This window comes from Emydura macquarii, unplaced genomic scaffold (assembly GCF_026122565.2).
Source record: "Emydura macquarii macquarii isolate MOO-44397 ecotype Brisbane River unplaced genomic scaffold, CSIRO-AGI_Emac_v2 contig_3720, whole genome shotgun sequence".
Classification (NCBI taxonomy): Eukaryota; Metazoa; Chordata; order Testudines; family Chelidae; genus Emydura; species Emydura macquarii.
In genome coordinates this window covers 23,939-37,784 of record NW_027133857.1, presented here as the reverse complement: position 1 = coordinate 37,784, position 13,846 = coordinate 23,939, and the positions used below count along the sequence as shown (strand labels likewise).

Below are 13,846 nucleotides of genomic sequence, written 5' to 3'. Positions count from 1 at the left end.
TCAGAGGAAATCAACTCCTCACTAGCGAGATGGAAGGGAGGAATCTAACATTTTTGGGTAGGATTGGAGGGTTATCTGCAAGTTTCTTTTGGCTCCCAATTCTTAGGGCTTGTCTTCACTTACCTCCGAGATTCGGTGGCAGTCGACCGGAGTTACGCAAGCTACACAAAAAACTTGCATAACTCCCCTCGATGTCTCTGCTTCTCTTCTGCATGCCGTCTTCACTGCACTGCGCCAACGGGAATCACGTTCCCGTCGATGCAGCACTACGCCACTTGAGAAGGTGGTCTTAATACGTGGATTTTTGGATCGACTGAGCGGGTCTTCACAGACCGCTCAGTCGATCCAGAGAAGTCGATCTGACGGCGGCGAATTTGCTGTCATCAGTGAAGACATAGGCTTAGAGTGATTTATTTAGAAATCTCCAATGATATTGCCTTGCTGCTTTGAAAATGCAATTTTCTTCCTTCTAGCTCCTCTCTGTCTTGTGCAGCATCTCCATCTGGATCTCAGACATGTAGCCCTGTAACATGCCATTGAGAATTATGGGCCTCATTTTACAGATTGGGAAAGTGAGACAGAGGTTGCGTGATTTGGCAAAGGCTACACTACTAGGAAATGGCAGAGTTGGGATTAGAATTTGGTTGGGATGCCCATGCTCAGTTCAGAATATTTTGCTGCTTCTTCCAGTTGACATTTTCCAGTTTGCTTTGGAATTCGGAATGTGTGACCTTGGATACTTGTCTTCAACGTTAACATTTAGTTCCAATTTTCTAGTTGGCTGCTATACACAAACTGCGAGCAAAAGGCCAAATCCTCAATCCAACTGACCCAAACAGTGTTAAACGGAAAAGATCTGATCTTGCCGATGTTCTGGAGATCACAGAGAGAGTTGAGAAAAACATCCCCTCATCACAAGGTAAGAAAGCAGAGACCTGACTTTAAAAAGTGAGTGCGTGGTACATCATGCTACTCTCCAAGTATCTCCAGGTGCCTTACGACCGACCGCATTCAGCTTGGCAACTGTTAATAAATTACAAAGATACTTTTTTAATGAAAATCACACAGTGCCAAAGAGATTCTGAACTAAAACAGGTTTGAACCTGATTTAATAGGGCCTAAGTCTGCAGTGGATCTGGTGACACAGGTTGGGTATCCTGCTGCTATGGAGACAGACTCTGCGAGCTTTAGGCTTTACTAGCCCCAGCCTCGTATATTTATCATCTTTGGCTCCCATCCAGTACCTTAGCCCCTCCCGAATATTCATGAATTTATCCTCACAGCACCCACATAAGGGTAGGACGTCTGACCTCAGTTTTACAGATGCGGCACTGACACTAAAGGACTTGCCCATTGTCGTGCAATCTAAATAATAATAAAGCAGCAAATAACTGGGCTTTTGTATAAAAGCAATTCTCTTTCCTTCTGAGTGGGGTTTGCTCATTTTGCATTATGTGCGACAGTAGCTCAGTGATTTCCCTTTTATCTAATAGAGGAAATTTCACTCGGTGTGGTATTAAAAAATTATAGTGCCTTCCCAGTTGTTCTTCTGTTGCATTATAAAGTGTATCTGAAATGGTGTTGATCACTACCTTTATATACTCATCATTTTGTTAGATTTAATCTGTCAGCGATCATGCCCAGTTTTTTTTTTTTTTAATTAAAAATAGGATGAATGTTATTGGGTTTTCTGCTGTTGGAAGGAATGTGTAATTAAAAAAATTGTAATTCTGGTTTTAAATCTTTAACCTAGTCATGCTCTTTAGTTGTGATTTTTTTAAAATGTGTATTAAATTACTAAGTGCTTCTGGATCATGTATCATGAAAGATCTGAGAGCACTGTAGAAACATCAACGTATTTACTCATGAACATCTAAAGCACATTGCGATCGTTGGCTGGAAGATGTTCTAGCAGAGCAACGCATTGTATAATGCCTCACCGTTGTCCTGTGACATAAATATTCTCCCCATTTCCCTGAAGTGCGCACTGCTCCATTCGTTACAATGGACAGTTGATTCTGAAACCCAGAGATGACAATTTAGGATGGAATTGTGCAATTAGGAGCATGAGTCCCACGGACTCACAAAGAGGCTTCTTCTCCTAAGTCACGTAGGTGCTTTTGAAAATCCCACCCTAATTGTCATCTTTAGGTTTCAGAGTTAACAATCCATCATGATTAATGGGGTAGTGCACAAGTCTGTTTGAAAGACAATGGGACTTGTGCTCCTAAGTTGTTTAGGCATTGTTGAAAATCCCACCTATAAATGTCACTATTGCTGACTATCTCACTGCTGATCATTTTAGCAGAAAGATTTCCTGCCGCCTTACTTACCGCACAGCACCTTCCCTGGCTTCTTCAGTATCGTGCACACGTAAGGGGAATGCTCAGATTGGTTCCCTACCCAGCAGCCAAAACCTGCAGTTTGCTTCCTGCTCTCCCCAAGCAACTTCCACAATGCTGCTCGTTGTCAGCAATGCAGCATATTGCAAACCTGGGCGTATCATAAACTGACTGAAGATCCCAGTAGGTAACACCGGATCTGCTGTCCTGATTGACTTTCATAGTTCTTTGGTTACAGGCCTCTATCCATTTTAATGAGGCTGCTGCAGGATTTCCAGTCTGCTGCACCAAGGTACTGCAGAATCCAGGGGTAATGCTGCAGAATTTAGGTCCAGCTTGCTACAGAATATACTGGGCCTTCACCATAGTGCTCCGCTGGTGGTAACTTCACTCTGTGTACGACACCTGCTGTTCTAGGCCTGTTTTCCTCCCGTTGCCTCAAGATATTACAGTATTTGTAACTGTTCACAAATTGGGTGCTTGTAGGCTGACCAGATAGCAAGTGTGAAAAATCGGGACGGGGTGGGGGGTAATAGGCGCCTATGTAAGAAAAAGCTCCAAATATTGGGACTGTCCCTATAAAATCGGGACATCTGGTCACTCTAGGTACTTGGCTAAATCTCATCAAGGAAAGTGATTTAGTGGCTAGAGCATGAGTGATTCCTAGCTTCTCCTTCCAGCTCTGCTACTGACTTGCCGTGTGAACTTTGGTAAGTCGTTTAGCCTCTGCCTCAGTTTTCCCCTCTGTACAATGGGAATAATACCCACCTCATAGTAGAATGGTGAAGCTTAATTGCTTGTAAAGTGCTTTGAGATCTGCAGAAGAGGACGCTGACATTGTTAGTAACATTTTATTTTCTCTTTAGACCGGATTGAATTTGGCTTAAGATCTGCTGTAACTGCTGCACTAATTACACCTCCTGTTCTCACTCAGTTCTCCTTTACAAAATGTTATTTCATATGACTTGAGACATCACCTTGAGTGCTTATTGTTTGTAAAATATAAAATGATAGTTATGCTCATAAAGCAGAGCACAATTTCAGACTTCCTCAGTGGCATCAACAGCAAACCTTTCTTGTTTCTCTGGCTGCAGATGAACTAGAACCTGCCCAAAAGAAACGCCGAGAACAGCTGTCATATCTGGAGTCTGATGAGTTCCAGCAAATTCTGAATGCCAAGTCCAAGCATGGTGGTGTCCTTAAGGAGGTAAGTGCTTTGTGTACATGCTTGTAATGAAAGTTAAAATTCAGGATCATTACAAATAAATTGAAACACTGAGATCCAAACCTTGGTTTTGTGTACACAAGCTTTTGCAAAATATAAGCTAAACAGAAATGTTTCGACCATTTAAAAAAATTCCAGTGAAATCCATTTGTTTGGATTTGCATATTCCCCTGTAAATACTGCAGAATTGTGCTAATGTCTGAGAGTCAGGAGGTGAAACTGACTAGCATCATTGTTCAAACTGCGTGAGATGCAAAAAGCCAATGAAAACATAAGCTATTAAATATCTAAATTATACTTTCAGGTTTAATATATTAAATGGGTAGTAACACCAAGACGTTAGATTTTTAACTTGACAACGTCCCTTTAAGACACAGGTGCAAAGGGGTGTATGTGTGTATAATAAAGGAGATGCTCAAATTGGTTATAAATCAGCATATTTATAGCACTTTTCATGGGAGGAGGTCAGAATGCTTTACACAGCCCTACTCGGATTTACAATCAAAGTGTTTGCAGAATAGAATATTTCTAAGCTTTATATTTATTTTGTAAAATTGACATCTCCTGTTCTAAAGACCAGTGTAGTCACAATATGAACCTAGAAATCCTGATTTTTTTTTCAATTTACTGTTAAAGGGTAGTATCTCCTATGGCACTTCCTCAGAACTTTTTGAATAAGAATTCTCATTTTTCTTTGCTGCCCCAAGCAATATCTTGCAAGCGTTCCTTAGATGCTGAATGTACAGTGCCCCCGTGTAGCTTACGCACTTCGACACACCCTGAAATGAAGCTTTCCCCTGAGGAGTGACTAAAAACAGCGCATTATGGTGCAGGACAGAGCATTTGAAGTATCCATTGGAAGAAAGCATCATGAACCAGTTCCAGGGTGCTGAGCTAGGGCTTGTGGGACAGGTGCAATGCTCCCGTGCCCTGCAGCGCCTGCAGGGAACGCTGTAGGTGGCAGCATGTGCATGAAGCAGAATGGCTAGTGTGATCACAGGCACTATTTCAGTTGGCACTGCTTCAGTCCCAGCGATGCTGTTTGCAATGACGTGATTCTCTAGAGTGGCTGACAAGGCTTTTGATAGCCCAGCCTCCAAATTCTGCTCTGCTACTGGGACTCTCCACTGAACTCTGGCTCTGTGTCGCTGTTACTGTGGGGATGTCTTCACTGCTGCTAGAGCTGTAACTTCCAGTTCAGGCAGCCGCACCCCTGCTAGCTTTGACACTCCCTGTCATTGTACTGCTAAATTGATCAAATTTGATCTGAAGTCACCGCCACCTGCTTGAAACCACCAAAGCCATCCCAGTTCCTGGTACAAGGTCATTTACACCTTGTCAGCCTCCCCTCTCTGACATGCACTCTGTACCAACCGAGCATCCGCTTGTGACCCCCTTCCTCCTTCAGTCTGTCTCACTCCCCAAACACGCTCCATCCATGTGGCCTCCATGCTCCCGCTTTTTAGAAGCCATAAGGGGATTGAAGATTCCCCAGTGCACAGCTGAGAATGCCGGGTGCCGGCGCCAGCCCTGGGCCAGGACCCCATTTGTAAACACGGAACAAAAAGACAGTCCCTGCCCTTCTAAGCAATTGGTTTATAGCTGGCCAGCTATTGTAAAGATTCATGTCTACGCAGTCGCTTTGCTCTCCAGAAAAAGGATACGTGCCTATTTCGTTCCACTTCTGTGTTGGGCCGCGGGCAGAGGGCGAACATTCAAAATGTCTATTCTAGCATCTAGTCCAGCTGGCAGAGCCCACGCCTTTGAATAAAATGTGGGCCGTGGTGCTGGCGATCCAGTAGATGGCGCTCTTCCCTCGGAGTCAGTACTGTAACAACTCCCCCGGATGGTGTGCGGGGCACTGTGCCATTGGAGGTGCTGTCTTGGATGAGATGTGTAAACCCAAGATACTAATGGGTAAACATCCCACAGCACGCTTCGTTAGAGTCTGAATGCTGAATATGGTGTCCTGGCAAATCCCAGTTCACGGCATTCCGTACGCCTCCCTGCACTACACGCTTCAGTACAAAAGTGATCACGGTACCCACGTGACGTGCCAGCTGCTAAACAGCATCCGTGATCTACCCTGGAGATGGCTGCATTCCAGTGGTGGGTGAAGCATGGCATGTGCATTATGTACTGTACTTTTGCAAACAAGGAACAAACGCAAGATGGATTATTCGGTGCTTCTGAACGTTTTATCTGTCTTAGGGAGATTTCAGTCTCTCCCAGACAGTATATAGCCATCCTGGCCAAGCCATTAGATGTGGCACTGCATACTAGATGTATCAAATGACAGTGCCTCTCTTATGCTATGGCAGGCTGAGGCTGAGCTGCAGGAACGTTACTTTGAACCTCTGGTGAAAAAAGAACAGCTGGAAGAGAAGATGAAGAACATTAAAGAAGTGAAGTGTCGGGTTGTGACGTGTAAAACGGTGAGTGACACTGGAGCAGGCTGGTGCGTGGAGCACGCAGATTGCTTTGAACTGGATTTGAGTGAGGAGTTCAGCGGCTATCTCTGCTGAAGTCTGGAGTGGTGATTAGAAGGGAAGGGGCAGTATTAGAAGGTGATTAGGGGAAGGGGCAGAAAGGGAAGGGCCAATGGCAGAGTCTGGAGGCGGTGATCTTATCAACCAGGCCGTTGTCTCTGGACATGAAAGAACGGAGGGAGGCATTCTTCTGATCCCAAATGAACACTTGGTTCTCCTTGGACAGCAGAATAACATTTCTTTCACTTATATTATAGCGGCTCTTCTTCTCATAAGTGTCCTCTCTCTGTCTCTCACACCCCCTCTCCCTCCTTGCAGTGTAAATACACCTATTTCAAGCTCCTAGAGACATGTGTGACAGAGAATCATGAATACCACTGGCATGAGGGTGTCAAGCGATTCTTCAAGTGTCCCTGTGGAAACAGAGCCTTATCTCTTGACAGGCTACCGAAAAAGCCCTGCAGGTAGGAGAGGCTCCCCTGGAACGTGTTGGCACCAACCAATAATCTGAGTACACTTTATCCCAGTGACATTAGTACGTGCCAATGCCCCAAACTGTCACCCCTGGCTGATACGCATTGTGGGAAAGATTTGGGTTAATTATAGATCCTCTGTAGAGGGGCAAGAAACTAACCCCAAATCAGTTCTGAGGCCATGTCTACACTACAGGCTTATATCAGTATGACTATATTGCTCAGAGATGTGAAAAATCCACACCCCTGAGCAGGGTCGTTATACCGACCTAACCCCTGGTGTAGACAGTGCTGTGACGATGGGAAAGCTTCTCCCATCAACATAGCCACTGCCTCTCGGGGAGGTGGATTAACTATGCTGAAGGGAGAAGCTCTCGGCATAGTAGCATCTTCATGAAACAGCGGCAGCGGCACAGCTGCAGCACTGTAATGTGAAGACGAGCCCTAATACTCCATCTTCCTCTTCCAGTGCCTGTGGCCTCTTCAAATGGGAACGCGATGGAATGCTCAAGGTAAGCCTGTGGCGTAGCGGGAGCAGGGCTGCTTCTGTTAGTGGGTTTTCCCACATGGTGCTTTGTTACTCATGTGAGCTGAGAAGGAGAGGAGTTCTGCTGCTTGAATGGTACCTTTTTAAAGTGTTTAATTTCCCAGTTCTTCTCTCACAAAGAAGTGATCATCCCCATGCGTTGGTAGCACTGGGAGTTTTATCATTCCTAGGAGAAGCTGACTCAGCCCCTGGTATCTGAGGTGTGAATTGAGAGCTTTCCTGTACGGCTGTTTGGTCCTAAAGACAGGATAGATTTTCTACCTAGAGTGGTTGAAGTGTCTCCTTTTGAGACGGTACCAGGGCTACTAGAGGCTCTTTCTCTCAAAGTAAAGCAAGTTTTCATGATACTTATTTCCAGTCAAGTTGCACTCCTTTACTTAAAAAATAACCATGGTTAATCAGGGCCCAAACCACCACACACTCTGGTAAGCTGCAATGTCTTCCAGCCCTACTGAAATATCTGTACTGGAAAGATGTGGAGACTGACCTGTCCATGTAGTGAATGGTAAAGGGCCTGTGCTGACCCTGTACGTCCCCTTATGGCCAGGTCTGGTGTTGCAGATGTGCTCAGCTTTACTTTCTTTGATTGGGCGTCAGTAAATTCATGGTAAAGGATCTGGGCGAGGGGAAGCCAAACACAAGCTAACAAAACAGAAGGAGCACTTGTAATGACAGATCATAAGGCCATTACCTCAGGATGCTGGCTCAGAGCTCCCAAGCTTTGGGTCAACAAAGCAGTCTGAGCCTGGTCAAGCTGGTCTCCTGGACCCTGAGAGAGAGAGAGAGAGACCACCACCCACTGCAGCCCGTAGGCCTTCTAGTCCCCTTGCCCCTGTTCAGCTTCCTCTTCCTGTGTAAATAGGCCAGCCCCAGGGTGGATCACGGAGCCTCCCAGATTACAGCCAGGCTGTTTTGGTTCTGAGCTCCTGGCTGTCCCTTTAAGGGGTGGTACATTCCACACACACATTCATCTGTAATGATGATTTGGGTTTTTCAAAGATATAACTTAAACCAACAAAAGCAAGGGAATTCCAGGCTCAGGATGCTGTCCTGTTCTGGAAGGGTCACTGACAGCTTAAAAATGACACAGTTGTAAATATAAAATATATTGCTACCTTGATTACAAATAGAACTGTGGATATTTCAGTTTTTTCTGTATTAGCATTTCACTCTATATGCTTTTGTGGAGAAATACACAGAAGGGAACAGTTCTGAGTGACAACAGACTGTTCAACTTCACTTTTGTGTTTTACAGCCAGTTTCTAGTCAATTTCATCTTCCCGGTTCTCATGGATTAACATGATGTTTGAACTGAAAAAGCAGGGAGACTGTTCACTGGACAGTTTCCCTTTAACTCACCCAGTTTTCACTAGGCACTGCAGTCTAGGTTTGTAAAATCATGGTATGGGTCTAACAAACCTCCACTTTTATGCCTCAGTATTGTATGGTTCTGCATTTATTAGATTTCCTGTTTATTCTTTGCTTTTGGTGGTGTATGTTGGTTCCTTATTTTAACTGCCACCCTGGAAGCTTGCAGTTGATCATAATATAATTGCATTTGCAGGATTGTCTGTAGGAACTCTTGAAACATTGTCATGTTTTTTATGATTTATGTAGATACTTATTCAGATAATTTAGCCCTCCCATGACTCCTTTGAGATGACATATTGGAAGTCACTCAGCTAGGATTTAAATCTTCCTTTGTTCTATGTTAATATTTCTAGGAGAAGAAAGGTCCGAAGATTGGTGGAGAAACGCTTTTACCACGAGGGGAAGAACAACCCAAATTTTTTAATAGCCTTAAGTAATCCGCCAGTGATTTTCACAACACACCCTTCATTTGCATGTGAATCATTTGTTTTTCCTAAAGCAACTGGGTGCTGGGTTTTGCAACAAACGAGCAGGGCAATCGATTCCTTGGGATAAAGTCGTCCCATAATCTTTCCTCCAGTGTATGGATTGGAATGTCCAGTTTTGAACTTTTTAAACTGATTGAAGAAACCTCATGTGAAATACTTGTTCACACCCATTCATTCTTAGGAATGTGCTGTTCACAGTATTTAAATTAGAAACGAGACATCTAGTATCATGGAATCTGAACCAAGAAGTGGTGTCCTCTGGATCCTGAAGTGTATATAGAACGTTTCATTAGAACTACCCCACTGGCCTTGTAAGATATAAACAATGATGAACTCGGAGGGACCTTTGAAACAGTCTGCAAATACTTGTAGCATTTCTGTGGTTCATATAGTGGTATGTAGTGGGGAACAAAATCCATCATGGTGTCTTAATTCAGCTATTCCAGTTTTAGGATGTATTACATCTCATTGTTGCAGGGTGTGTAAGCAGCAACATATAGCAGGCTGCACTTACAAAGAAACATGACGTGGCACAACACTGTCCATAGTTTCCAGAAATCCACCAGGCAAATTTCGAGCTGTTTGCCGGAGTTCTTCATGTGGAAAATTTTCAAAAGTGCCTAAGTGGTGTGAGCACCTAGGCAGCATTGACTTTCATCTACGTCATTTCGACGCTTTTGAAAGTGGCATCCCTCCCTTTCGACTGATTGCACCGCATGCATCTAGGCTGCCCGGTGTTATCAACGTGCTATCAACACCAGTGTATATTTACAAGGGCAGACCCAGAATGTCCCACTTATAAAATGGCATTTAAATTCTTTTAAGGAATCAGCCAATATTTTGTAAGTGGCTTTCATGAGCAGACAAAAAGAGATGTTTTAGATAACTTTTAACCCTTTCTCTAGCATTTTAATACTCTTTTAAATGGATGCAGATACCACAGTCTTTCTGACCCCATAGAGCCTGAATGCATGGAGCAGCCACTTGCTGGATATTAGCTGCTTCACACTGAGCTGCATGAGCTCCCGAGTGGGATTGGGTCAAGGAAATGCCAGGTTTCCTACAGCGTTTCCCTAGAAATACTTGCTATGTTTGGCTAACGTTAGCCAATTTGATAGTCTCCCTGGAAGCAAGCCTGGTTTGTGGCATCAGAGCCCTTCAGGTTCCTACATTAATATATTTGTAAGTGTTCGGACCAAATGCCCAGAGACCAAACAAAGATTTGGTCTACACTGAAAAGTGTTATGTCAGCACAGCTAAGTAGGTCAGGGGCATGAACAAACTGCCTCCAGACCAATATAGCTGTGTCAGCAAAACCCCAGCCCTGCTGCAGCTATGTCAAAGGAAGAGGGCTTCTGTTGACATAGCTGTTGTGGTTTGGGGCTGACATCACTATGCCTGTAGTGTAGACATACCTTAACGTGTCCCGGTGGACATCTAGGTTGAAAGCTCTCACGTTTCCCTTTTTGCACAAGATACGCAGAGGAGGAGTAAGTAATTTGAATTGTAAAGATTTACATGTGCACTCTGTAACAACTAGTGTCCCCTTTTAGTACTCCCGCCTGAGTATTGTCCATCATCTGAGGGTCAGAATCCCTGCCTTTAATCTGCTGTGTGGAACGTTTGACAAGTGGGTACTGCCATTTACTGATTGTATATATTTAATTGTGACACTTTGGTTTGAAATGTTCGCCATAATTAACTCACTCAGAAGCTTTGTAAATTCATTGTGCAGTAAAGAGCTCCATGGTTTACATGCAACAACTTGTATTACAATAAATGGAGAGTTTTTATTTGATCAGTTCTTTTAGGCAGGTTGAAAGACACAAGGAGCTAAAGTAGTTTGGCTTGCCCACGTACACACTGACTGGTGGCTCAAGGAATTGGCTCATAGTCCCTGGCCCTGATTGCTAGACAACATTCTCTTTCAGGCCTGATCTATCTTTAAAATGTAAGTTGACATAGCTATGAGCTCAGGCATGTGAAAAATCCACAGCTTGGAGTGCCACAACTATTCCAACCTAGCCTCGGGTGTAGACACAGCTATGTCAACAGAAGAATGTTTCCATCAACCTAGCTACAGTTGCTCTGGGATGTGGAGTTCCTACATCAGCGACAAACCCTTTCCATTGCTGTAGGCTGGGTCTATGTTCTGGGGTTATGCTGACATAGCTATGTGCTGTAGCTATGCAGCTATGTGTAAACATGGCCTCAGACCCATAGGGGTTCACTGCCAGTGCACAAAATCTATCACTGCGGAAATTAACGCTCTGCCGTGGACTACAAATGTAGATCTACCTACCTGTGTTGCTCAGGGGTGTGAAAAATTCCCATCCCTGCACCCGGAGGTAAGCCAACCTAAGTCCCGGTGTAGACATGACTAGTCAATGGAAGAATTCTGTTGACCTAGCTACTGCAGTTCGGGAGGGTGGATTACCTACACGGATGGGAAAACCTCTTCCACTGCAGCACAAGTGTAGACCTGCCCAGATTCATTTGTCCCCTTTGTACATCTAGGGGACTGGGAAGAGCTAAAGTGAAGCACTGAAGGAAGAACAGTTGTCCTTGCCAAAATTGCTTCTGCAAAACCAAAAAGCTGTGCACGCGGTTTATGATGATAAAGCGCCTCTCTGGCCTGCCCTTTAAAATCCATCCGTGAGGGGCATGCACTTTTATACCCTGTGGGAAACCATTCTTTCTCCAAACTTCTAGTCTTCCTATCCCCATGGTAGCTAGGTATCTACCTACGTAGGGCTGCTTCATGTCAAGAGAGCCAAGAAATGAAATATCTCAGGAGCATCTCATTTCCTTAGCCATGCTCTGAGCACTAATATTAATTCCCTGTGTGCATACGTGATAGGTACCTGTCATGGTGCTATGCTTAGCCTAGTACTGGGGGAAGTGGGCACCTGCTGAGTCATAATTTACTCTCGCTGGGGCAGGGAAGCAATGGGCAGGGAAGGGGTGTCAGGAGGTCTTACACACTGGTTTCAGGATTTGGGTGGCAACATCCCATGACTCAAGGTAGGGCATCAAACAAGAGGTGCCCTAGAGCAGTGTTTCTCAACCTTTATGATGCCAGGGACCAGCTTACTCCAGCTTACTGCCTTCCTAAATTGTGTCAGGGAGGTCTCAGGGACCGGCGCCGGTCCACGGACTGGTCGTTGAGAAACACTGCCCTTGATTACCAGAGCTAGAACCAGTGACTCGACTGTGCCCAGCTCCAGTTGCCTTGGAAGCATGTGGGACCTAGCACCTGCACCCACTCACGACAGACCATCCACTGGGTGAGTGGATCAGTTTGTAACAACTCCAATCCTGCAGTCCTTTGTGGCTGCAAAGAATTGTGAGTCACAGCAAGAAATGAGTGGCAATTTGGGCTGGGTGAGAAAGGGGTTACAAACCATTGCTGTAGTGGAATGAGAGGGGTCTAGCAGGCATGAACTCCTTGGGTCTAATTCACCTTTCTGTGTGGCCTCATCCAAGTCACTTAACCTCTGTCTTCCCTTCTCTATATAGAGGATAACGTACCTCAGTCATAGGGATGTGGTGGGGATTGATTAATATCTGCAAACACAGATTTCTTTGCTCAGATCATGTTACCAAATACTCAACTGAAAAGTCCTGTTGAATTTGCTCGGTGATAATTTAAGCATTCATCTAGTGACCTCCATTAGGATATAAGGACTAAGACGCCCGTTGACTTCAATGGTCTTTGGATGAGGCCTTAAATGATCTACACCAAAGGGAGTAAGAAATGCAATAACTGAGCACTTCAGAAAACCCTTCTAGGAGATCCTGGCAATTACAAGCCAGTAAACCCAACTCCAGTAGTAGGCAAATTGGGTGAAACTGGAGTAAAGAACAGAATTATCGGATACATAGATGAATGCAGAATGTTGGGGAAGAGTCAACATGGCTTTTGTAAAGGGAAATCAGGCCTCACCAATCTACTAGAATTCTCTGAGTCAATAAGTGTCAATAAGCATGTGGATAAGGGTGATCTAGATGATATGTGTAGACGTGCTTTTGACAACGCCCATCACTAAAGGCTCTTAAGGAAACTAAGCAGTCATGGGATAACAAAAAAGTTCCTCTCATGGATCAGTAACTGGTTAAGAGACAAGAAACAAAGGGTGGAAACAAATGATCAGTTGTTATAATGGAGAGAGGTTAATGGTGGCATCCAAGGCTCTGTACTGGGATCTGTGCTGTTCAACATATTCATTAATGATCTAGAATAGTGAGTGAACAGTGACGTGGCAAAGTTTGCAGCTGATATAAAATTACTCAAGATAGTTATGTCCGAAGTTGACTGTGAAGAAATACAAAGGGATTTCACAAAACTGGATGACTGGGCAACAAAATGGGAGATGAAATTCAACATTGATAAATGCAAAGTAGTACAGATTGGCAAAAATAATCCCAACTATACGTACACCGTGATGGATTCTTAAATTAGCTGTTACCACTCAAGAATGAGAGCTTGGAGTCACCATGGATAGGTCTCTGAAAACTTCAGCTCAGTTCGCAGCAGCAGTCAATGAGGCTAACAATATGTTGGGCACTATTAGGAATGGGATAGAAACTAACACAGGAAAATGTGATATTGCAATATAAATCCATGGTGCACCCACACCTTGAATCCTGTGTCCAATTCTGGTCTCCTGTCTCAAAAAGGATATAATAAAACTGGAAAAAAGTTCAGAGAAGGGCAACAAAGATGATCAGGGGTGTGGAATGGCTTCCATATGAGGCAGGACTGAAAAGATTAGGGCTGTTCATCTTAGAAAAGAGCTGACATAGGAGAATATATAAATGAGGTCTATAAAATCATGAAAAAAATGACTAAAGTGCTATTTACCCGTTCCCACTATACAAAAACGGGTCATCCAATGACATGAATAGGCA

The 13,846-nt window shown here is 44.2% G+C and overlaps 1 protein-coding gene across 1 annotated transcript in view; it reads left to right on the top strand.

Moving 5' to 3' along the window:
• Nucleotides 1-11,236, top strand: part of MCM10 (minichromosome maintenance 10 replication initiation factor) — a 30,792-nt gene extending 19,556 nt beyond the window's left edge. Inside the window, exons 15-20 of the mRNA XM_067537296.1 lie at nucleotides 778-919; nucleotides 3,437-3,549; nucleotides 5,889-6,002; nucleotides 6,375-6,520; nucleotides 6,999-7,041; nucleotides 8,801-11,236. Of these exons, the coding sequence (XP_067393397.1) occupies nucleotides 778-919; nucleotides 3,437-3,549; nucleotides 5,889-6,002; nucleotides 6,375-6,520; nucleotides 6,999-7,041; nucleotides 8,801-8,884 (642 nt within the window). The 3' untranslated portion in view covers nucleotides 8,885-11,236. The remainder of the gene's footprint in view (nucleotides 1-777; nucleotides 920-3,436; nucleotides 3,550-5,888; nucleotides 6,003-6,374; nucleotides 6,521-6,998; nucleotides 7,042-8,800) is intronic.
• Nucleotides 11,237-13,846: the final 2,610 nt, after the last annotated feature.